This window comes from Lactuca sativa, chromosome 9 (assembly GCF_002870075.4).
Source record: "Lactuca sativa cultivar Salinas chromosome 9, Lsat_Salinas_v11, whole genome shotgun sequence".
NCBI lineage: Eukaryota > Viridiplantae > Streptophyta > Magnoliopsida > Asterales > Asteraceae > Lactuca > Lactuca sativa.
In genome coordinates this window covers 34363634-34387800 of record NC_056631.2, presented here as the reverse complement: position 1 = coordinate 34387800, position 24167 = coordinate 34363634, and the positions used below count along the sequence as shown (strand labels likewise).

The 24167-nt window shown below is 31.6% G+C and overlaps 3 protein-coding genes across 3 annotated transcripts; all 3 read left to right on the top strand.

Annotated features, from left to right (window-relative positions):
• The first annotated feature begins 1334 nt into the window (after positions 1-1334).
• LOC111879494 (PLASMODESMATA CALLOSE-BINDING PROTEIN 1) lies at positions 1335-7371 on the top strand. The gene is made up of 3 exons (XM_023875964.3): positions 1335-1918; positions 6311-6341; positions 7119-7371. The coding sequence occupies exons 1-3, from the start codon at positions 1396-1398 to the stop codon at positions 7288-7290; spliced, it is 726 nt and encodes a 241-aa protein (XP_023731732.1). The 5' UTR covers positions 1335-1395; the 3' UTR covers positions 7291-7371.
• Positions 7372-13321: 5950 nt separating this feature from the next.
• LOC111879473 (protein ALP1-like) lies at positions 13322-14272 on the top strand. Its single transcript, XM_023875945.2, has one exon. It carries the CDS (start codon positions 13322-13324, stop codon positions 14270-14272), a length of 951 nt encoding a protein of 316 aa, XP_023731713.1.
• Positions 14273-18206: 3934 nt separating this feature from the next.
• LOC111879457 (copper transporter 2) lies at positions 18207-19124 on the top strand. The gene has a single exon (XM_023875931.3). The coding sequence runs from the start codon at positions 18333-18335 to the stop codon at positions 18729-18731; it is 399 nt and encodes a 132-aa protein (XP_023731699.1). The 5' UTR covers positions 18207-18332; the 3' UTR covers positions 18732-19124.
• Positions 19125-24167: the final 5043 nt, after the last annotated feature.

The window sequence follows — 24167 nt, the reverse complement described above, 5'->3', positions numbered from 1 at the left end:
ATGAAATAAAAAAAACAGAACCCTGAAAATATATTTAAAAAAAACAAAAAACCGAAACCGAAATAAAAAACCAATGGTTTGACATTTTCCAAAATAAAAAATCAAAATTTCCAATCTGATTTTGGTTTTACAAAAAAATGAACCATTCTCACTGATATGAATTATGACCATTGGTTTGGCATGCAAAATTAACGAACACACAAAGAACACAGTGATTTGGGTGTTTAAGAGATGCATTCGATTATGAAAGGTGTTTACAAAAAAGGATCTAGATCTAAATCTACATAATTAACACACACTAACACTTTCAATGTTACATCTCTCAAGCATACCTCTACATGTGGTATGGACTCATCTTATATAGAGGTGTTTACATGTCTCTCTCTCTCTCATGTCATAAAGGGGGAGTTTTGGATAGAAAATGGGGAGAGATTTAGATATCGAAATCCGAAGGTTGAATTTTTGTAAAACCAAAATCAGATTGGAAAATTGTGATTTTTTATTTTTGAAAATACCAAACCATTGGTTTTTTATTTCGGTTTCGGTTTTTCGTTTTTTATTAATATATTTTTCGGGTTTTTTTTTTTTTTTTTTTTTTTTTTTTTTTTTTTTTTTTTTTTTTAATTTCATAGATTTCTTCATCAACAAATGTTGCTACAATTAAACAAAAATAAATAATTTGCTAAAACATAATATAAGAGGGAGTTTGTTCACATTTAGTCATTGAACTTTTTAGAGGGAAACAAACTTTCGATTTTATTCATATTTAGTCACTAAACTTTTTTTTGATATCTATTTGCCACTAAACTATTGAAACTGTTCACATTTTACCCTTATGACCGGTATGTGAACAATTTCAATAGTTCAATGGCAAATAGATAACGAAAAAAAGTTTAGTAACTAAATGTGAACAAAGTCAAAAGTTCGTTACCCTTTCAAGTCATTATCTCATCTCCAAATTCTTATCTAATGATGTATTTATATGAGTTTTTACTTATACGAAATACGTTAAATGTCACCATTAGTGTCAAACTAATCCGTTGCTTAAGAATTTCGTCTATGTTTCTTAAATACTTGTGTTGTTATCGGCTATCTTTGCAATGGATGGCGTCCATCGCAAAATACATGAACATATGTGTTCAAAGTTCAAACATATCCACTATTGAAAAAAAAAAGTAAGACTAGTCTTGTTTAGATCATTATTTGTTTAAAAGCATGGACTATTATATATTATGGCATGATTAGAAAAGAAAGAAACAAGTAAATAAAGGATTAAAGTAGATTGATTGACCATCATCATTAATTTCACTTTCTTTCTCCTTCATCCACCTCAGTCTCTTTTCCCTCCCACGCCCCAATTCTTTTCCTTTTCCACCTCACATTTTCAAAGACGTAATGATGATGCTTTTCTCCTTTTTCCAAACTCAACACCTTCTGAAACAACCAATGAACCCACATCATTCATCAATCACCACCTACAAAACACCCACAATGATCCTTGTTTCTCTCGTCGTCATCCACCTCACAATCACAGTCACTTCAGGTTCACTCACCGGAAAGATTATGGACGTCACTACACCTGTAACAACAGTTCCGACAATAACTACCGGAAACCCAAACCCAACTACGCAACCCAAAACGACAACCTCCCCAGTATCATCAAGTACTTCATCTGCAGGCCGAAGCTGGTGCGTTGCAACCCAATCTGCTTCACAAACGGCATTACAAGAGGCTCTGGATTACGCTTGTGGTCACGGTGGCGCTGACTGCTCGGCGATTCAGCAGGGTGGTGAGTGTTACAATCCTGACACCCTGCGCCACCATGCTTCTTACGCGTTCAATAGTTATTATCAGAAGAATCCTGTCCCAAGTAGCTGCAAATTCGGTGGCACTGCGATTACGACGAGCTCTGATCCAAGTCAGTTAATTTCTACTCTTTTTTTAGTAATTTTCCTTGTATTTATGCTTTGAGTTGAAAAGAGGCATGAAGAAGAGAACATTATAGGCTCAAAGTTTTGGTTTGAATGTGGGTTGTATAACATAGTCACTGCAGCTACACCTAAAAAAAGTTGGTGTACATCGCCGACGAAAAGGGCCGTGACACCCGGCGCCGGCTTTGCCCAAAAGCATCGGCTCCATGTTCGCGTCGTCGTAGGGGATGTTATAACTTTTAAGAGTTAACAGAAGTTAGTCAAAAGAGTTCAATTTCAAAACATTGCTTTATATAAACTCATATACTAGTCTAGGCCGGTTTGTCGGACTAAAACATTTTAACTGAAAAAAATATTTGGGAAATGATGAGTCAGTTTATGAACTAATAATATTTGTTAAAAAAAAGTTTATAAGCTAAATTGTAAATGTAAAATGACATATATATATGGACATTTAAGCATACAGGTAAAAGAACAATTAAAAGTATATTTTGAATATTTTTGAAAAAGATTCATAAGTTATAAAAATCAGAGCCTAAATATATTTTGGGTCCGAGGTAAAAAAAAAAAAAAAAAGCCCTTTAAAGCCATTAACATAATAAAGATTCGAAACCAGACATGCCAATTACAAAGCATAAATAATATTATAAACAAACATTTACAAAAACAAGTTAAAAGAAAAATATTTCTCCTAGTTTTTGTATATGCAAAATTATTAATAATACAATTAAAATCAATTATGTAACATATATTTTCTATATATAATTCTGTCAAGTCATTCAACTTTTATTGTGAAGTTGAAGGTCTTAATTGTGACGTTGAAAGTCTTAGATAATTTTCTACAGTAACTTTGATTTGAAAAACTTCGATTTGAAAAACTTTTATTTCTATAGTTAATTAGATGTTATATGTTCATTCAAATCAGTATCTTCTTCATTAAATTATTAATTTACTAGGTTATAACTTGTGTACTACACGGATTGATTATAAAAAAAAATATTTAATTGGAATTTGTGAAAAAATAAAGCACAGTTCGTGTACAATTCTATTATTAATTGACAAGTTTATAACCCGTATAATATACGGTTGATAAATTAAAGTAAGATAAATAATAATTGTAATAAAATAAATGGAATAGGAGATTATTTATAATTGATTATTTCATATAATTGATTACCAAACATTTTGAATTTCAAAATCTTTATTAATAATGCTAATTTTAAGGGATTTAAAAGAAGATTTAAATTTAAATGTAAATGTAAAATCATTAATAAAAAAAGACATGTGTAATTTTTTGAGAATAAAAGAAAAAAAATCAAAATTATAGAAAAATGACACGTGGCAAGTTTAGGATTCTTTTATTAGAAGAGACTAGGTGTGAGACCCATGTATTACATGAGTTTAATTAAAAAAAATTAAATATGAAATTTTAACAATTTGAAAAAGTTTGAATTTATAAGAAAAATGAGAAAAAATTTAAATTATTAAATTTAGTAAGGCTTTAATGTATTGAATACATTACATATATATAAACCATTTCTAATAAATATTTTACATATATATTACCTTACATATTAAATATGGAATTTTAATTTAATAAAATGAAAAATACAATACAAGTGGAAAATAGAAAATTTAAAAATTCTAGAAAATGTCATGTGTCCAAATGAATGAGAAGAGGACATGTTGCAAAAAACCTTCATTTATTATAGTAGATTATTATGTTCATATAAATTAGAAGAAATGAGTGGTTTAAAAAAACTATCGATATGCTTTTTGAAATTTTATAGAAGCACGAAGAATTTGTCTGTTTATTCCTTTTTTGGCTCCCAAATAAATGTATTTTAGGAAACATTGTATTGATTGTAAATAATCAAAAACTACTTTAAGGAAAGAATAGATATGGTTTTTTATTTTTGTATAAAATTTATGGAAACTGAATAACAAGCACGCTGCAAAAAAAAAAAGTACCAATCAAATTCACAAATCAGATAAAAAAATAAATAATATGATAACAAACAATTATGCTTAACATTTTACCTTATCAAGTCAGAAATATGATATATTGAAGATGAAACTCAGCAAGAATTAAATCACAAACAAAAATGCAGAAAATTTAAAACATAAACTTCTATTATACAAATGCTTTTATCAAACAAAAATTTGATATTGAGGAAGAAACAAAATCAAAACCTAATGGATTGAGAAATCAAGAAACTAATGAATCCAGAAATTAGAATAAGAACCAACCAAAAATAAAAACCAAAAACAAAAAGTCAGAATTCAAGAGTGATAACTTATTAATTAATAGATAAATACTAAAATCATTAATTGGTTTTAAATAATTAGTAAATTAAGATGTTTAATTATTAATTTTTAAATCTTATTTTAAGTTAAAATACACTTTTATAGTTATACATTAAATATTAATACAATATGTATGATATGAGTCAACCGAATCACTAGTATTTCTCATTCACGAAACCATATTATAAAGATGGTATAAAGAAATTGCCTATAAGCTAACCGTTGAATGGGTATCTTTTTCACCCGTCTCTTTCTTGTGTGGTAGAGGGTTGTTAGCGGATTCGATATGACATAACCTTATTAAAAGTATAGTGTTATAAAGTAATAAGACCTTTAAAAAATCTCACTTTAGTTAATCCTTCTTAATAAATGAAAGTTTTTTTTGGTCATATGTCAATCTCTTATGAGTTTTGACACTTGTCATTTTGTGGTATTTTTAGATAAATGTTTTTTTCCATTTGTTATTTTCTCATTTTTTTTTATCTTTCTTAATTAACACATCATATTTACATCTTAATTAATAATTGTCTTAATTGAAAATAACCAATAAATTACAATATTACAACTCATAGTATTTAATATGTTTCCTTTTAAATTCAAATTTTAAATTTCAAATTTAAATAAATTTTTGTTTAAACCTTTCTATTTAATTTTTTTTTGTTTTGTTGAATCCGTATAACATACGGGTCTCACAACTAATAACTAAATGAATTAAAGTTTGTAGGTTTTTGATGCTTGAATTAAAGATAACAGTAAACACAATGCAAGAGATAAAATATAAAAATTTCGAAGAGAAATTATGGCCATCAATTATATATTTATATATCCCTCAAAAGTAGCCGCTCTCGTCACATAATTAACAAATACAGAAATACTCCTGCTTTTGACAAATATTAGATTAATGTATATTCTAATGAATTCTTTTTACTAACGTAAATATTCAAATTATTTAACAAATCAACATAAGAAAACACAGGCAGGATAAAAAGTTAAAGCTACCAATATCTTATAACATTCTTAATTAACATACACATGAATTTGGATTGTAATAATCATTAAAAATAAACTCCTATAAGACCATTCAAACGAATTCAGTATCACTAATTAATTAAATATAACACTAAAATAAAATAAAAATATATTTTAAATAAGTGATCATTGTGACGAGTTGTGGCTTTGCAAGCCTTGAAATATTCACATGGGAAAACCTTATAGAAAATACAATCAATTATTAGAAAAACTTTTATATTATTTTTATGTTATTTTTTACGTTTTCAAATAAAACCAAATTGCAAAATTTAAAAAAAATACCGGATATATATATATATATATATATATATATATATATATATATATATATATATATATATATATATATATATATATATATCCCTTATATTTTCTTAATTGTATGTGAAAACAAGTCAAAACCTACATTTATTTCAATTATTTTTGTTCAATTGTGTTCTCCATATGAAATTATATTATTGATTTTTCCCTCTGTAACTCATCGTTTTTATCATAATTAATATCAACGTCGTATGAAAAAAAGAAAAATATAAGCCACATAAGATTTTTAGTCGTAAACTTATCTTAAAAACATATATTTTTGTATTTTTCGAATGATACCTATTAATATAAGAATTTTTCTGAACATAAAAATAATATAAAGATTTTTCTGCATATATTTTATAATTAGTTTTTTTTTCTACTTGGAATTGCAATGAGTTTGAAAAAGCCCACATGGAAGCTCATGTCAATTACTTACTATTTCCTGTTTATTTCTCAAAGTAACAACCAACTTTATCATTGGCACTTATAAAATGTAAGTGATTTTTGCATGTCAAAAGGTGACATAATAAATTTGTGATTACAATTTTTGAAATGCTTTGATGTTAAATTTATTTATAATTATGAATGTTACAAATGAATTATGTCATTAATAACGAATCGTTATGGAATGCCTTATTGAGTATGTGCATCATCGTTTATGTGATTTTATAATCTCATATAATTATTATTTAGACAAAAAGCTTTCTATCTCATCTAAATGTTTTGTTATATTTGTGCAGGCTCTAGCACATGCCAATTCCTATCAACAAGGTCAACAATCCAACTTTTTTTAAGACTAGATTGAGATTTTTTTATTAGTCGATAACGTTTTAATATATTTTTTTGTTTATTTATCTTAAAACAATAATATTTTATCTAACAAATTGATTATTTAATATCTTTTGCTAAGTTTTAACTAATTTTACTTTTGTTTATTAACAACTAGGTGTGAGACCCGTGTATTACACGGGTTTATAAAAAAAAATATAAAATTATAAGCATTACATATTTTTTTTAAATAATAATTTTACATAAATACAAAGAATATAATAAATAAAACAAGTAATAAAGGTTATAGAGCATTTATTATGAAATTTAATAGAATAATCTATTTCATATATATAAATCTCATTAAAATGTGAATTTTAAATTTAAGAAAAATAAAAAATTTAAAAAAATGACAAGTGAAAAAGAAATAATTCAAAAGCTCTTAGAAAATGACATGTGTCAAATTTAATGAAAACATGACATTTGGCAAAATTGATTTTCATTTATTAGGTTAGATTATTAGACGATAATAACAAAATTGATTGTAGTTTATTTTTGTTTTTCCTTTTTTAATAGCAAATCTACAATTACACACTTTTGTTATTTTAAATTAACATTAGTTCTTTAGAAGGAAAACGTATTATTTTAAGACCAAATTAATTAAATACTATTACTAAAGCGATTACTCAACGTTAAGATTATGCATAATTGATAACTTCTTAATACGTATAATAATTAAAATATAAGATCTAATTGTATATAATTTATTTTGCATTGCAGTACAAGCTCATCGATTCTAAATACCACAAATTCAAGTGGAGCTACAGTTTTCGGCTCAGGACCCTCGGTTCCCATGTCCAGCATTGCATCCCCCATCCTCTTTCCAAAAGCAATTCTTTGTTTTCCATTAATTATAATCACTCATATTTTCTGTATGCTTATTGTATTTTAAGACATATATTCTCTATTTTTATTATATAAATAGAACTACAAGTAGAACATTTAAACTATATAATCTGATTTCAGGGTGAAACTGTGATATGTGTTGATTGCTTAGGGAATAGTGTATTGCACATTGATTCGTCTAATGGTTTAGACAAGACATGTTTATGGCATTTTTCGTCTTGGGCGCATTAACAAGAAACGCATCACCCAACTCCAAAAGGATGGAGTGTTGGAATCATTTGACCTAAGGTCAGATGATGAATGTGAATCTTGTCTTTTGGGAAAGATTACAAAATCACATTTCACTGGATCATGTGAAAGAGGTGAAGGTTTGTTGGACCTTATACACACAGATGTGTGTGGACCCTTCAGATGCGCCACAAGGGATGCTAATCGGTTTATGTAAACATTACGGATGATTATAACATATAAGGTTATATCTACTTAATCAAACATAAATAAAAAACCTTTGAAATGTTCAAAGAGTTTAAACATGAAATCAAAAATCAATTGGGTAGGAAGATAAAGATGCTCCGATCTGATAAAGGATGGGAGTATCTTAGTATCGAGTTCCACGACTACCTCAAGGAATGTGAAATAGTTTCACAATTGACCCCTCTTAGGACACCACAACTTAATGGTGTGACCGAGAGGCATAATCGAACCTTGTTAGAAATGGTTCATTCCATGATGAGTCGAGCTTCTTTTCCAATCTCTTTATGGGGGTATGCCTTAGAGACTGCAACCCATATCCTTAATCTTGTCCCACCCAAGAAGGTTTCCAAAACACCTTGCGAAATGTGGACGGGGAAAGTTCCCTCGTTAGCACATGTCAAAATCTGGGGTTGTGAAGCTTTCATTAAACGAGAGACTCGTGACAAGCTAGGAGCAGGAAATGAGAAGCGTTTATTCATTGGTAACCCACAAAAGTCTTTTGGATACTTGTTCTATAGACCTAGTGAGACCGTAGTCTTTGTAGCTTGAATAGAAGTCTTTCGTGAGAGAGAACTCATATTCAAAGAGGAAAGTGGGAGTACCATTGACCTTGAAGAAATTCAAGAGTCAACCAATGAGGGAACCTCTGAAGATACTGACACTCAACCAGAGGAAGAAATTCCTGTTGGACCAACTGACAAGTCATTACCTCTTCGTCGTTCCAGTAAAGTTAGCATGCCACCTTAGATTTTTGGTTTCCATATAATTACAGAAGGTGATATGCTTATCAATGATCGTACATAGATAAATTTAGATGAGCCAACTAACTACAAGGAAGCAATGGTTGGCCCTAAAGTTTCCAAATGGAAAGAAGCAATGGACATTGAGATCAACTCTATGTATGATAACCAAGTTTGAAATTTGGTCGATCATGTACCCAGTCGAAAGGTAGTTGGATACAAATGGATCTTCAAGAAGAAGATCAACATGGATGGAAATGTGCATATTTTCAAGGCACGATGGGTTGCGAAGGGCTTTACTCAAACTCCAGGGATTGACTATGATGAGACATTATCACCAGTGGCCAAGATTATTCGGGTAATGATTGCCATAGTTGCGTTTCATGACTATGAAATATGGAAGATGGATGTCAAAAAAGCTTTCCTTAATGGGAAATTAGTTGAGGATGTTTACATTAGTCAGCCAGAGATGCAAAGTTTCCTAATAAAGTATGTAAGCTTGAAAAATCCATTTACGGATTAAAACAAGAATCTCGCAGCTGGAATCTGTGCTTCCATGAGAAAGTCAAAGAGTTTGGTTTCTCTAGGAGTGAGGATGAGTCATGTGTGTATGTCAAGGTTAGTGGGAGTATAATAACCTTTGTAGTATTATGTTGATGACATACTACTTATAGGAAATGACACTCAAACTTTGCAAGATGTAAAATCTTGGCTTGGGAAGTGTTTCGCTATAAAGGATCTATGAGAGGCAACATATATTCTCTAGATAAGGATCTTGAGGGATAGAAAGAAAAGACTAATTGGAATTAGTCAAAGTACATACTTGGAAAAGGTACTAAAGCGTTTTAGTATGTAAAATTATAAGAAAGGAGAGGTACCTATTTAGAATAATGCTAGGGTAAGTAAGACTTAAGGCCCTAGTACGGACGAAGAGATAGTAGAAATTAGTCGGGTCCTATACACTTCGGCTGTGGGATCAATCATGTATGTTATGACATGTACTCGCCCTGATGTATCTTTTGCCTTGAGCATGGTTAGTCGATATCAGGGAAATCCCAACAAAGCTCATTGGATAGCAGTAAAGAACATTCTCAAGTATCTGCGAAGGACAAAGGATTGAGTTTTTGTGCTTAGTGGTAGTGATACATTGAGGGTAAATGGATATAGTGGCGCCAACTTTCAAACAGATAAAAACAACTTTCGTTCTCAATCTGGCTGGGTGCTCACATTAAATGGTGGAGAAATTACTTGGAAAAGTTCCAAACAAGATACGGTGGCTGATTCTACTTGTGAATTAGAGTACATAGCGGAAAATGAAGCTTCAAAGGAAGCAACTTGGTTGAAGAACTTCATCGAAGATCTTGGAGTTATCCCAATCATTCAGGAACCAATGGAACTTTTATGCGATAATGAAGGAATGGTTTCTTTGATAAAAGAACCAAGAGATCATGACAGATCAAGAAATATCAATAGAAAATATCATTTCATCAGACATAGAGTAGAAGAATGCCATCTCATTGTAAAGAGGATATCATATGAGGAGAATCCCGCAGACCCCCTCACAAAGGGTCTGAGTAGGGCTAAACACATTCAACATGCCATGAGCATTGGTCTGAGAGATGATATTACTTTTATTAGTAAGTAGAATTTTGTTTAGAAACTTGTAACAAATTAAATGTAATTGAATTTTGGTGATTAAGTAATAAGAGATTATTTATGAGTTTGTTTACTACCTTTGTAAATTATTTATTCTTGTGTTTCATTTTGCATGTTTTACTTCCCGAATGATTTAATTATTCAAACTCCATAGTCACTCATACATTGGGAAGTAAGTAATGAATTAAGATTGTCATGAATTGAATTGTAGATTGTCTGAAAGTTTAGACATAGCAATAGTATTGCTGCAATGTTTATGAGTACTTGGAAATGGAGATTTAAGTATTGGATAAATCCACGCTCAGAGAATTACTTCATGGATTATATCACGATTAACTAAGAGATGATAATATCTTATATTCTTAAAACAAAGATATATGAGTCGTAATTTACAAGTCGGTTGTGCATTGGTAATACGTAAATGCATCAGTAACATGATGTTATAAAATGTATTGTCATGTGTGATTTGATGAGTAAACGATGCAAGCATATAAGTCAAAGTTTATTCGTTCCTTTTTTCTTTAACGAGAAAAACAATATCTTTGGGCCCCTCGGTGATTTGGTGTTGACTTATCGTGCTAGGCCCAGTCAGTACTAAATTGATGTGTTAAATTAGAAGTCTTATGATGTCATCACGAATCGGAAATCAAGAAACAAAATCTTGGATAATGAGATTAATCATAATCCATATCTCATGTCCTTACGATATCTTGAAGAACGGAAGAATATTTGATCACTTATCTTAGGACATGTTTTTGACTAGATAAGAGTTAGACAACAACTTTTGGAAGCTACAATTTGTTGATCAATTCAGAAGTTATACTGGAAATTATAGTTATAGACTTATCCAAGTGAGAGACTATTGGATTAGGTGTCTAAGCTCATAACTAAAATTGGTATATACTTGAATTGATAATAGCACATTCCTTTTGGGCTGTCTTCAAACCTAGCAATTGGACATGGTGACTTTTAGAGAGAGAGAGAGAGAGAGAGGAGAGATTAATTTATTATGTGATTAATAAAATGAAATAAATAGTGTATTAGTATATTATGAAAATAATATATTAATTAGAAAAGTATTATTTAATTAATAATTGATCGGAATTAATTAGAATTAATTTTAGGATTAATGGAATTAATTAAAAGTGCAGGGTCTAAAGTGAAATTGTTCAATAGTTAAACAAAAGGCCACACCTTCCACCATAGGTGGTGGACGATTTTGAGAGATATTCTAGGGTTTCTAGAATATATCATGTGGATAAATAAGGAATGAGGTAAATATCAGATTTGAAATATTGATTTCATATTCAAATTAGGGTTATCTAGGGTTTCATGTGCCACTATATAAAGACCCTTGGGCCTCCTATTTTCAGCCACTCTTTCTCCTTAATAGATAGCTGAAAATCATACTCTCCCCTCTCCTCTTTCTTAAGCCTCCTTGCTAGCTTGGGTGTGAACCACTAGAGGCACGATAATTGTGATGCTTGCTTCCAAGAGATCTACAAGGGAGGAATTATTGTTATTTACTATAATAACAATAAGGTATGTAATCCTAAACCCTTTCTTATGTTATTTCGAAAATAGTATATGGTTTCTAGGGTTTCTTGTTTGATGTTTATAGTTATAGGTTCAATAGTGAAAACATAGTTCCTTTAGGTTGCATGTGAACTTAAGGGTTTTAAGTTTATATATTTTACCTAATTCCTATCACTTTCACCCTTGACTCCCATTCCCCCGGTCCAACAACTTTTAACAATCCGATCTAAATCAGGTTCTAACATCCAGGATCTAAATCAGGACGATTTTGAGAGATATTCTAGGGTTTCTAGAATATATCATGTGGATAAATAAGGAATGAGGTAAATATCAGATTTGAAATATTGATTTCATATTCAAATTAGGGTTATCTAGGGTTTCATGTGCCACTATATAAAGACCCTTGGGCCTCCTATTTTCAGCCACTCTTTCTCCTTAATAGATAGCTGAAAATCATACTCTCCCCTCTCCTCTTTCTTAAGCCTCCTTGCTAGCTTGGGTGTGAACCACTAGAGGCACGATAATTGTGATGCTTGCTTCCAAGAGATCTACAAGGGAGGAATTATTGTTATTTACTATAATAACAATAAGGTATGTAATCCTAAACCCTTTCTTATGTTATTTCGAAAATAGTATATGGTTTCTAGGGTTTCTTGTTTGATGTTTATAGTTATAGGTTCAATAGTGAAAACATAGTTCCTTTAGGTTGCATGTGAACTTAAGGGTTTTAAGTTTATATATTTTACCTAATTCCTATCACTTTCACCCTTGACTCCCATTCCCCCGATCCAACAACTTTTAACAATCCGATCTAAATCAGGTTCTAACATCCAGGAATTAAAAAATTTGAACGGTTGAGGACCATAATCCAAAGTAATTGGAGACAACCAAATGGGTATATGATCTAAAATAATTAACTCCAAATCCATGATATAAAGATTAGGGAATCGATTGACCAGATCTTCGGATAGTAAAAATCTATCAAGCTTAGGCTATCAGGAGTGGAGAGATCTCCACGCGTGGAATGCTTACGTGGAGGGTCTCTCCACGCGTGAACACCGCCCTTGGGTTCAGTGGGTTGGTCGTGGCGTGGCTCCCAGGACGGACGAAGACGCGTACATTGATTGGCCATTCAATTTTTCAACCGTTGGGTTATTAAATAAAAAAAATATTTTTTCTTTAATTTACTTTCTCTATCTATATATACATCCACATATACAATTTTTTTTTAAAACATTCATACAAATTCTCTCAAATCAAACATACAAACTCAACCAAAAAGTGGATAGCGATTCTGATGACAATTTGGTTTTGCACACACTATTGTCTGCGGCACAAGACGTGATTCGTCAGAGAGGCGAAACTTCACATCGCGAGAAGAAACATAGAAAATATATCAATCGGGATCGAGAGGCGGCACATGAACTTTTGGTACGTGATTATTTTGCCCCTGATAGTCTTTATGACCTTTCGAAATTCGAAGATCGTTTTCGTATTAGTAGAAAATTATTTTTACGTATAGCTTTAGATTTGGAACGTAATTATGAGTTTTTCCAATTACGTTGGGATGATAGAGGTAAACGTGGTTTTACCACAATACAAAAATGTACGGCCGCTCTTAGACAATTGGGATATGGTATAACCGCAGACGCATCAGATGAGTATCTGAAAATGTATGAGAGGACGGGTCGAGATTGTACATATCTTTTTTGTGAGTATGTTATAGAGCTTTACCATGACATATACCTGCGACATCCGACTAAAAGTGATGTCGAACAGTTGTATGCCGCGCATGAAGCTAAACATGGTTTTCCAGGGATGCTTGGTAGTATTGATTGTACATATTGGGAGTGGGCAAATTGTCCCAATGCGTGGCGTGGTCAGTTCACACGAGGAGATCATGGGGTCCCGACTGTTATACTGGAGGCGGCTGTTTCAAACGACCTATGGTTTTGGCATGCATTCTTTGGTATGGCGGGGTCAAACAATGACCTGAATGTGCTTCACGCGTCTCCGATATTTAACGATATTTTGCAGGGTAAAGCACCAGATATGTCATACGTTGTGAATGGAAATGAATACAAGTATGGATATTACCTACGTGATGGGATATACCCAGAGTATGCTACATTTGTTAAGTCTTTTTCGTTTCCAGCCGATGAGAAACGAAAATTGTTCAAGTTAGCACAGGAATCTGCACGGAAGGACGTTGAAAGAGCATTTGGAGTCCTAAAACAAAGATGGCACATAATCAAGCATCCAACAAGAACATGGGATAGGGCAAAACTAACGACGGTGTTGACTGCCTGTGTGATTTTACATAACATGATAATAGAAGAAGAGGGCAGAGCTATTTGTTCATATACCGACAACGATGCACTTAACCCACCTGCAGTAATACAAGTTGGCAGCCCGACATACTTCTCTAGGGTTTTGGAAATACAAAATCGTGAAACACATCACAATCTACGACACGATTTGACCGAGCACATATGGGGGAGACAACACCAAGGGGGAAATGACGATGAAGACGAAGAGGATGAGGGCGATGATTACGACGAGAATGCAGACGGTGACGACGAGGCGGATGAGGATGAGGATGATGATGATGACAACGAGTAGTACTGTTCTACGGTTTTTGTATTTTACTTTTTTTTTTTGGTTTTTTTAAGTTAAGTAGTGTAGTAGTTGATTTGTTAGGTTTTATGTGTGTTTTAGTAATTTTAGGTTTTAAATTTCTATGTTTTTAATTAATGAAAAGTTTTTTTTTTGTATTTTCAAAAAAATTATTTATTTTATAAGTTATGTTTTTTTTATTTCATAGTGTTACAAAAAATAAAAAAAATTTACCTATTTTAAAAATTATGTTATTTACTTAACAAAATGTTAATAATAATAATAATAATAAAAAGTAAATGTTGTTAGTGGTGACCATTTCCATAGTGGAGTGGGTTGGTGGTGAAGGTGACGTGGCGCATAGGTGGCACCACTTTTCCGGTGAGTTTGTAGTGACCACTCCATATAGCTTTACTAGATTTGGCTCCGTTGTTACCAAATCTAGTGAAAGAGTACCCACCTATTGGAATCTCATAAAGGCCAACATCATCAATAAAAGAGTTAAAATCATCATCCACTCTTTGAAAAAAACCAACCCCAATCTCTCATTTTGGTTTCTTACAGCACTAAAGTCACCAAAGAGCATATACAGACCGTTATTTCTCTACATAAAATTCAGCAAAAACATCCATAACTCACATTTCTTATTTTCTTCCTGAGGTACAAAAACGTACATACTTCATGAATATATTTCTTTCCAATAGAAAACTAAATAAGGCAACATTTACTAACCTTGACGACACTTCCTTTTTTTAACCAAGTTAGCTGGTATGGTTCTGGATGATCGTCCACATCGAGACCAAGTTTTTCGACCATACTTGTTGCCACCATGTTGGCACAACTTCCCCCGTTAATGATTACAATACAAATTTTGCATTTAATTGTGCACTTTATATGAAAAATATTGTTCTGAAGCCACAACGAGTTATTAATGGTTTGCACCACATCCACATTCAAAACATGTTGAGTTATTAGAGCTTCTCCATCACCTGCATACACAATCTCCTCGGTTTCTTTTACGACATCCTCATCATTTTCAATATCATATACGGGTGTGCCATCATCAATGAATGTGACTAGTTGTTTTTTTGGACATTCCCTCGAGAGGTGACCCAATCCTTGGCATTTAAAGCAACATAAAACCCACGAGTTCGGTGTTGTAACAGAAGCACCAGTCGTGACATCAAGTTTTTGTAAGGATGATGTTTGTGTGATTGTCATTGGGGTAGCCGATATGGGTTCGTGACTCGGTTGCTCACTGATCAACCTTGATTTTTTATTTGTTTTTCTTCTTTAAGTGCCAACCTACACTCATTCGCGAAGGTCTAATACTATTGAAGATGAACAACATCAGCAATATTCGGTTTGAGAGCACCCAAAAATCAAGTTATGACTGGTTCCTCATCTTCATCTACGACGCACCTCATCTGAAGCCAATCAATTTTAGCAATAAAATCCTCAACATATGGTATTCGTAGAGATAAGTTATGGTATTCTAAAAATGATTCTTGTCTATGGTTGGCAGGAAGGAACTTTGTTTGCATCAACTTCTTCATCTTGGCCCATGTCTCTATATTGGATTTCCTGTCTTTCACATGTTGTTTCTTTGTATGGTCCCACCAATGTAAAGTAGATTTGTGGAGTTTAAGGGCAAAAAGTTTCACCTTCAAGTGCTCTGGAATATCGCACTGATAAAAAAATTTCTATTGTGCTCAACCAATCGATAAAATTATCCGGATGGGCCTTTTCCACAAACTTAGGAATCTCTATTTTCATCCTAAAATTGCATAAAGGGTCATCACGATGTACCTCCTGAGCGTTTCGGTGATGAAGCTAAAAGGATTCTCCTCCTCGTCATATCCTCCGTCCCAGACACTAGGGTTCAACTTAATTTCCTCGTTTTGAACCTCTTGTTGGAGTTCGAGGTCTCTGATTCCTTGTTGAAGGCGTTCGATCTGAACGTCGTGCGGGTCTCTTTGTTTAGCTTCGTGACCTCTGTCGGTGGTAATGTTAGTGACATTACGAGTAGGTCTCCCACATCCAACCATTTGTATACCATTGGTGCTCTAATACCAAATGATGCGAGTTAATAATCAAATGGCCAAAATTATCACAAGAACTCAAGAATGCCAAAAAAGATAATCACATATAGGTTTAGAATCAAAATAATATTCAAGATAATCCCCCCAAAAAGAAAACACCCAACACTTATAGGTAACAAAGAAAACCAAAGTAACTCCTACTTACTAGGAACGAGGTTTTGGATAATAATATAATTTCCTAAACAACCTTTATTATTAAACACAAATAAAAGGAAACATATAAACTTATTATTAGCCAATATCAGATTCTCCTGCATCACCATCATTTTCATCATCCCTCCAATAACCTCCTGAGGACCAGTCTATTGGTTTTCGATGTACACTACAAAATAATAAAATATGTCCTTTAGTTGTACCAAAGAATAAACCAAACACATATAATTTTAGGACATCCTCCGCTTAACATTAAATATTATGGATTCGCCCTTATCTTATTCATCTTTTATCACATTCCTCTTTATGTTTAAAAAAACTCTTAGAATCAAACATATAACCGATCAAACCCCAAGTTAAATTTAAAATAATCCAAATTAAAATCGATCAAATGAATACATCACTACAACCATCAACCGTATTCGTTCTAAGAATCCCGATCCGCATCCTCATTCCGGGTGAACCATCAAGTGCACCATTTATTTTGAAGAAAATATTATAAAATTGGCACCATTTTCATATAATTAAAACTAGTGTTGTAAAAATTCCGACAAGGTCCCGATTAATCTCCGATTATTCCGTATGCATCACTCGGCCGATTAGAAGACGCCTAACGATTAATCACTTCCTATAAAATGAGTGAATCAGTAGCAAACATGAAATTTTAAAACTTTAAAGTTCTATCTCAATAGAAACTATTTGATGATTGATTAGTGTTGTATTAATCATATTAACCTATTTTATTATGATATTAGTGATATTTACGAACTTTGTTATAATACAAGTCATATTTAATTTTTTAAAACTCTAAAAATTAGCCATTTATGGTCTCCGTTTAATCTCCTATTAATTTCCGCCAACCAATTAATTCTTTAACCTCAGTCCAACTAACGTCGAACGTTTTTTTTATCAATTATAGCTTCACAACTTCCACCAAATATACTGTGTTAGAAATGGGAGTTGCTACAAGTTCTTTTTACTCATTTCAAATTAAAATGTTCCTAATCAATGCAATTTTGTTTGACTTTTTTAAAAGAAATATATTGCCTTTTAGGCATTAGAAAAAACACAATTAAAAAATGTTTTAATAAACAAATGTGTAAGCTTCTAAAAAATCGTTTTATATCTTAATGATTGCTGGCAAATATGTAAATTTATTAGAAGAAAACATTCTTAAAACTGGAAATAAAACTATTGCATATTCAGAAAGAAAGAAACTATGTATCAACCAAATTGTTCACGTGTCACATTGGTTATGTAACAATACCGTTTAATATATTTTCATAATCTATTTTTATATTGCAATAAAAGTTCCAAATCTTGTCATGGGTTGGGCGATGTATTTTAGGGTTTTATTTTAATTTTCTCTTATTTATTTAAATGGTCCTTGAAATTTCCTAAATAATTGACAAACGAAATAGATAAGGTACACAGGTCATTTCATATGTATTTTACCAATATTTTGAACAGAATTAGCTCAAAACGAGTAACCACATTTGATTCTGGAACCAAAAGAACCACTAGTGTAATATTTTCTAAAATTATCCAAAAAATGCAACTTTTCGAAAACGATACGAAGCAATAATGAAAATTTGTCATCTATGTATATAATGTAAATTAGGACATAGCATGATTCATGCCGGCTCTTTGTTTTATGCAACATTCATGCCGGTGGTTTTTCCAATATCAATCCATCTTGATCTCATCTCCTCTCCATATAAAAACGACATACCCATATATAAAGCAACTTACGCAATTACCATCAAAGGAAAAGGAAAAGGTCTGTCCCACTTCTCCACTTGATCAACAAAATGTCTCATGACATGGACATGCCCATGCCGACGATGCACATGGCCACGATGCACATGACCTTCTTCTGGGGCAAAGATGTAGAAATGTTGTTCAACGACTGGCCTAATGGCAAGTTAGGCATGTATATTTTGGCTTTAGCTTTTCTGTTCGTTCTTGCTGTTGCAATTGAGTTCTTTTCCGTGTTCACAACCATCAACTCTAGAGCATATACAATTGTCGGTGGTCTGACTCAGGCTATTGTTTATGGACTCCGTATGGCTCTTGCATACCTTGTAATGTTGTCTGTGATGTCATACAATCTTGGTGTTTTTATTGTTGTGGTAGTGGGACATACCACCGGGTTTTTTCTCATGAAGTATCGGTTGTATTTGAAAGCCAAGGATCATGATACCATATGACACTTTACCATTGATTCAGCTCTGATGAGTGTAAAAAGAAATTTGATATTGAATGATTACTCATTCGACCATGATAATAACAAAGAGATTTAAGATTTTCGAAGCTTGCAAAAGTGGTTTAGGTGAAGAAACTGTGATCAAATACGTGTTTGGCCTCGAGTATGTAATATATACACCACATCTTTTCTCCTGTGATTTATTATGCAAGCTTTTGTTAACATACTAAAAAACATGTTAGTACGACATCTGAACTGAATATAAGACCATCTGACATGACTTATTTTGGCAAATGGCAATTTCTAACAATCTGAATTCAAGTAATAGTATTTAGTAATAGTAATGTCATTTGGTGGGCTAATATATATTTCTATTCGCCGTTTCAAAAAAAAAATACTAGTATTTATGATATTTGCTCAATAGAAAAAAAATAGTCGCTAATTAAACAATGTTTAATTTTGAATTAGAGAAAGCAGGGGAACAAATAACAAAATCATCGACCATTTTAGACATACCTAGGGGTGTTCGTTTGAATGGATCGGTTTAATCCGATCCGATCAAGTGAATCCAAAATAATTTCGGTTTTCAAAACGTAAATCCAAATAGTTCAAACTAAATTCAAATCCGATCCGATCCAACCAAATTATAATTCGGCTGGATCGGTTTTTTACAATTCGGTTTTCAAGAATCAAGACATTTCAACAAATATATAACTTTATTATTAATATTGTTTAATTAGTTGTGAATTAAAACTTATAAATAAATATCAAGAAAAATATATTATATATTACTACTTTATAGACAATTTTTTTTATAAGAAGTAGATATTAAAGTATTATAAATTATGAAAATTGTTTATATACTAAAAGAATAATTTAGTAAATTTATAAATTATTAAAGATATATATTAGAAAGAACAAAATAATAAATTGCAATTCGGTTTTTTTGGATTATTCGGTTTTTATAATGTAAACCAAAACCAATCCGAAATCCAAAATAATAATTCGGTTTTGCTAAAAAATTAATCCAAAAATCCAAATATCTGAACCAAATAGTCTGATCCAAATTGTCCAATTGGACAATTCGGTTTTATCCAAATAGTGAACAGTCCTAGACATACCCATGACTTGGCTCCATTTGTCAATGGAAGAGACAATTACAGATTTACAGAATGTATACATAGTTGAACAAAATTAATTTCAGGGCGGCTTTGTTTTACATAATGTCTATAAACGAATCTTTTAGAGAAATTGAAAATATAAAAATTTAAATCAAGAAAAAATTCAATTTGTCATGGTTTAGTTGACATAGAGTTAATGGAATGAAAATATTTCATGTTTAGTTTGCAAATTTATCACAAGAATTAGATATGGTGCGTGACTTGCAGACTAACAATGTTGCTTCAGTTGAACAAGTCGTTGATGTCTCGCACAGAAGTGGAAATTTAACTCATCTTTACAACACTTTGGTTCATTTGGTGTGCCGAACCAATAAAAGGAGGACCAGTCGTAAGATTCTGAAGACCCTATGCAATTTAATAAAAATTATGTCATAAAGCTTGAAAAATATACAAATTTAAACAAAACAATTATAATTTTAATTTGTATTGCAAAATATAAATTAAAACTTCATTGATAAAATAATAAACAAAAAATATTATTGTTAAACAAGTTAACTTTTGTTTTAAATATTAATACTGTGTTTTTCATTTATTATTTTAATTGTCTTTTCACTATCCTCCCTAATAAATAAAAATACTTTTGTCATATCTCATCTTCTCCTTTATTTTGATAATGTCATTTTCTAGAATTTTTGAAATTGTTACTTTTCACTTGTCATTTTTTTGTGATTTCAATTTTCTTAAAATAAATTTCAAAAAAATTCTAATGGGTTATATATATATGTAAGGGTAAAGAATTGATTTCTTTCATAAATGCTCTAAAAGATTACATTTTGTTATGGAAAAACATTATTTTATAAAATATTTAATGTTTATATATATTCATATTAAATTTTTATTTTTAATAAACTTGTGTAATACACGAGTCTCACACCTAGTTTTATATTCTAACCAAAAAAAAAATTATCTAATTTCTAAAAATGGCTTTTGTTGTGGTAAAATAAATAAGCTACTGATACCAAGAAAATTGTTTGTTTAGTAGTGGCATAAAATCATGTCAATAAAACCTAAAAGGGTTGTAGTGGCAAAAAAAACCAATAAAACCCAAAAAGTCTGCAGCAACACACTAAAAAAAATGACACTAAAGTGTTTTTGTGGGAGCGTTTTTAATGACATTTATTCAGAAGCCTTTAGTGACATTTTTGGAGTTTTTCTAGCACTTTTTTGTGTGCTATTAAAATCTAAATGACATTTATTGTAGTGACAATAACCATAATATTACAAACTATTATGTTTACAAAAGATTTACTATGCATATTGGCCTACAACCATAATCATAAAGGGAATATGACCTAAAAGAGTAATATAGTTCTCATTTTGTATGCATTTATCTCTTTTTTTTTTGTAAAGTCTTTTAGCTTGTTTTGTACACATTCAATCCTTATTACCAACTACTTCTGGTTATGACCGGCTAATCCCGATTAAGTTATTATTTTGTAAACATTTAGTCCTTAATGTTTTATTGTTGCAAAATAAGTCATTATTATTTTGGTATACATTCAGTAACCCAATGGCATGTCCATTACTTATATTAGTAATCTAGTTCACAGATCGGTTAAATAATGTTGGTGCCCGAGTTTTCTCCAAGAAAATGTATTTGGCTTTAGTTTCATCTATCTCCATAGAAGACAATGAGATTCTTTGTGATTGCTTTCTTCCAACTCGAATTTGCATTCCAAGACAAAATAATACCCTAGAAAAAAGTTTAGAGTCTTTTCTAATTCTTTGGTATGTCAATTTTGACAAATTTTCAACAAATGGGTTTTTTGTTCTTTTCGTATTGACCTTCTTTCTTACCTGCTTAAATTTTGTTTTTTATTACTGAAAAAATTAGGTGAAAACCGTAAATTTTGACAATAGGTTGATGAAGAACATGTCAAATTGACCCCAAAATTTGAATATGAGCTTGCAACTATTAAAGAGGAGGTTTCATATCTTAACCACCATCAATTATAGAATACTAAAACCCTAGAATGATTACGATTCTGCCACGAGGACTAAAGTGATGCGCCACGAACTTTTATTAAATTTTTAATCACTCAAAATGGATCCCCACCAAACTCTCATATCAATAATTATGACATCCTCATTTTTACGGTCATTTTAAAACTTTTTGTTTATGTTTATTTAAAACATTTTTTTATTGCGGAATTGGTCCCAAAATATACTTGACATGATATAATATCAAAATCAAGACATTTCAAAAGATTTCATATATTAAAAGTTTGTGATATCATAACTGATACAAGAAACATAAGCATAATTGGAGACTTAAAACATCTCAATATACTAATGGTTTACATCTCGTTGAATATCTTAGTGGATACATACATCATTATCTAAGTACCTTTATTTAATTACCTATGATTCAAATAAACTTAGTGGGTCAGATTGGGAAACTTGGTGAGTACATAGGTTTTCAACACACAATAATATAGTTAATATTTTTAATTATAAAAAAATTAACCCGATTACCCAACCCCGTTTTTTTATTTATTCTTCCCTAAGGATCATCATAGTCATCGTTGTTGACAATATTGTTACATGGATTTCTCCGCAATACATGTCAGTAGGTTTCTTCCTATTTTCATTCCTAAGGATCTGTCCTAAGGAATATGCACGAAGTCCATCGTTGTCTGTGTTCTATCGGACTATTAAATAGGCACAAAGTCCATCGTTTCCTGTATTCCATCAAATTGGCACGAAGTCCATCGATGCACGTTTTTATCTAATTGGCACGAAGTCCATCGTTGCTTGATTTTATCTAATAGGCACGAAGTCCATCGTTGCTTGATTTTATCTAATAGGCACGAAGTCTATCGCTGCCTGTATTTATCTAATAGGCACAAAGTGTATCACTATATAGGTTCTTGTGGGGCTCTCATCAAATAGTCTGGTGGTTGCCACCTATACTCTGCTAAGTGACTACACCATTGGTATAATAGTACCATTCCTAAAGTTGTGGCATCTTATCTTTTCCTACATCTTTCATCATACTATAGCATCCTATCTTTCGTTATATTATGGCAACTTTCACTACCCTTTGTTACCCGATATATTATATTTATAAAATACATATACTATATAAATCTTATAAATTTATATTATAAACTTTCATCTAACACAGAACATCTTTGCGTATAAGTACATATAACATTTAATTATTTAGATACTTCATATCTATGTATAACATGAAAGTAACTATCCACTCACTTGATAAAGTGGATGCCTCGGAATTTGAGCAAAACTTCACTTTGGCTCTTTAAGTTTTCTTTTGACGTGTCCTAGGTTCACATTACTAAGTCTTTGTCTTATATTCCTGGTGACTAATGGTAGTCTAGGTTCCTCATTGATCCCAATGAATACCGAGAGTTCTATCATGTAAGGATCAACCAAGTAGGATAGTAGGGAGGCATGACCATTTCAGCATGTAGCCTTTCTGGAATTCAAAAACCAAGCCAAAGTGACCATTCTTGACACCTCTCCCGTAAGTAGATCAATCAGTATAATGACTTGGAATCACTAATAAATCTTAATTATAGGTTCATAATAATGACAATGACTATAATTAAAAGTTACACTTCAATAAAATAAGTGTAGCTTAACTTACACAGCTTTATGATAAAAATCGGGAATTTTGCAAGCAGAACTCTGATCCGGGAGCTTATATTCACTATATATCTAACATCGCAGGGCTTCTAAGGATCTCTAGGCTTCTCAAAATACTTAAAACTAAGGAAAAATGGGGTTCATATTGAAGGGAATTAAGAGAGCAAGTTGACATGGTGTGAATGTCAAATGAAGGGTTACTACTCCTTTTATAGGCTAAAAATTGATATGTGCGCCACTCATCTAACCTACACACCGAGCATCTGCTCGGGGAGGGTGACATGGCTTCAGTTGTTGCTTAAAACGTGGCGAAAATCCGATGGTCTGCATCGAAGTGTCAGTGCACGCCGGGCACCTTGTCTGTGCATGCGGGCGCACGCAAGGATTTTCAGTTTAATTCATATCTTCTTCATACGAGCTCCGTTTTCGATGGGTTTTATATCCACATGTAGCTATGGGCAAGATCTACAACTTTCTTTTAGACTCCATCGGCTAATTTTGAATTTATTTTTAAAGTTATATTTTTAACAGACTTAGATTGTTAAAGTCCATTAAAAATTCATAACTTTTACATATGATATTTGTTCTCGACTATCTTCATATCAACATATATTGTAACATCCAAAATTTCAGATAAAATTTTCATTTTA

Coding starts and splice junctions, on each gene's coding strand:
- LOC111879473 (XM_023875945.2), top strand. CDS start 13,322: ATGTATGAGAGGACGGGTCGAGATTGTACATATCTTTTTTGTGAGTAT.
- LOC111879494 (XM_023875964.3), top strand. CDS start 1,396: ATGATGATGCTTTTCTCCTTTTTCCAAACTCAACACCTTCTGAAACAA. Junction 1,919..6,310: donor TACGACGAGCTCTGATCCAA/GTCAGTTAATTT, acceptor ATATTTGTGCAG/GCTCTAGCACATGCCAATTC. Junction 6,342..7,118: donor TGCCAATTCCTATCAACAAG/GTCAACAATCCA, acceptor TTTGCATTGCAG/TACAAGCTCATCGATTCTAA.
- LOC111879457 (XM_023875931.3), top strand. CDS start 18,333: ATGTCTCATGACATGGACATGCCCATGCCGACGATGCACATGGCCACG.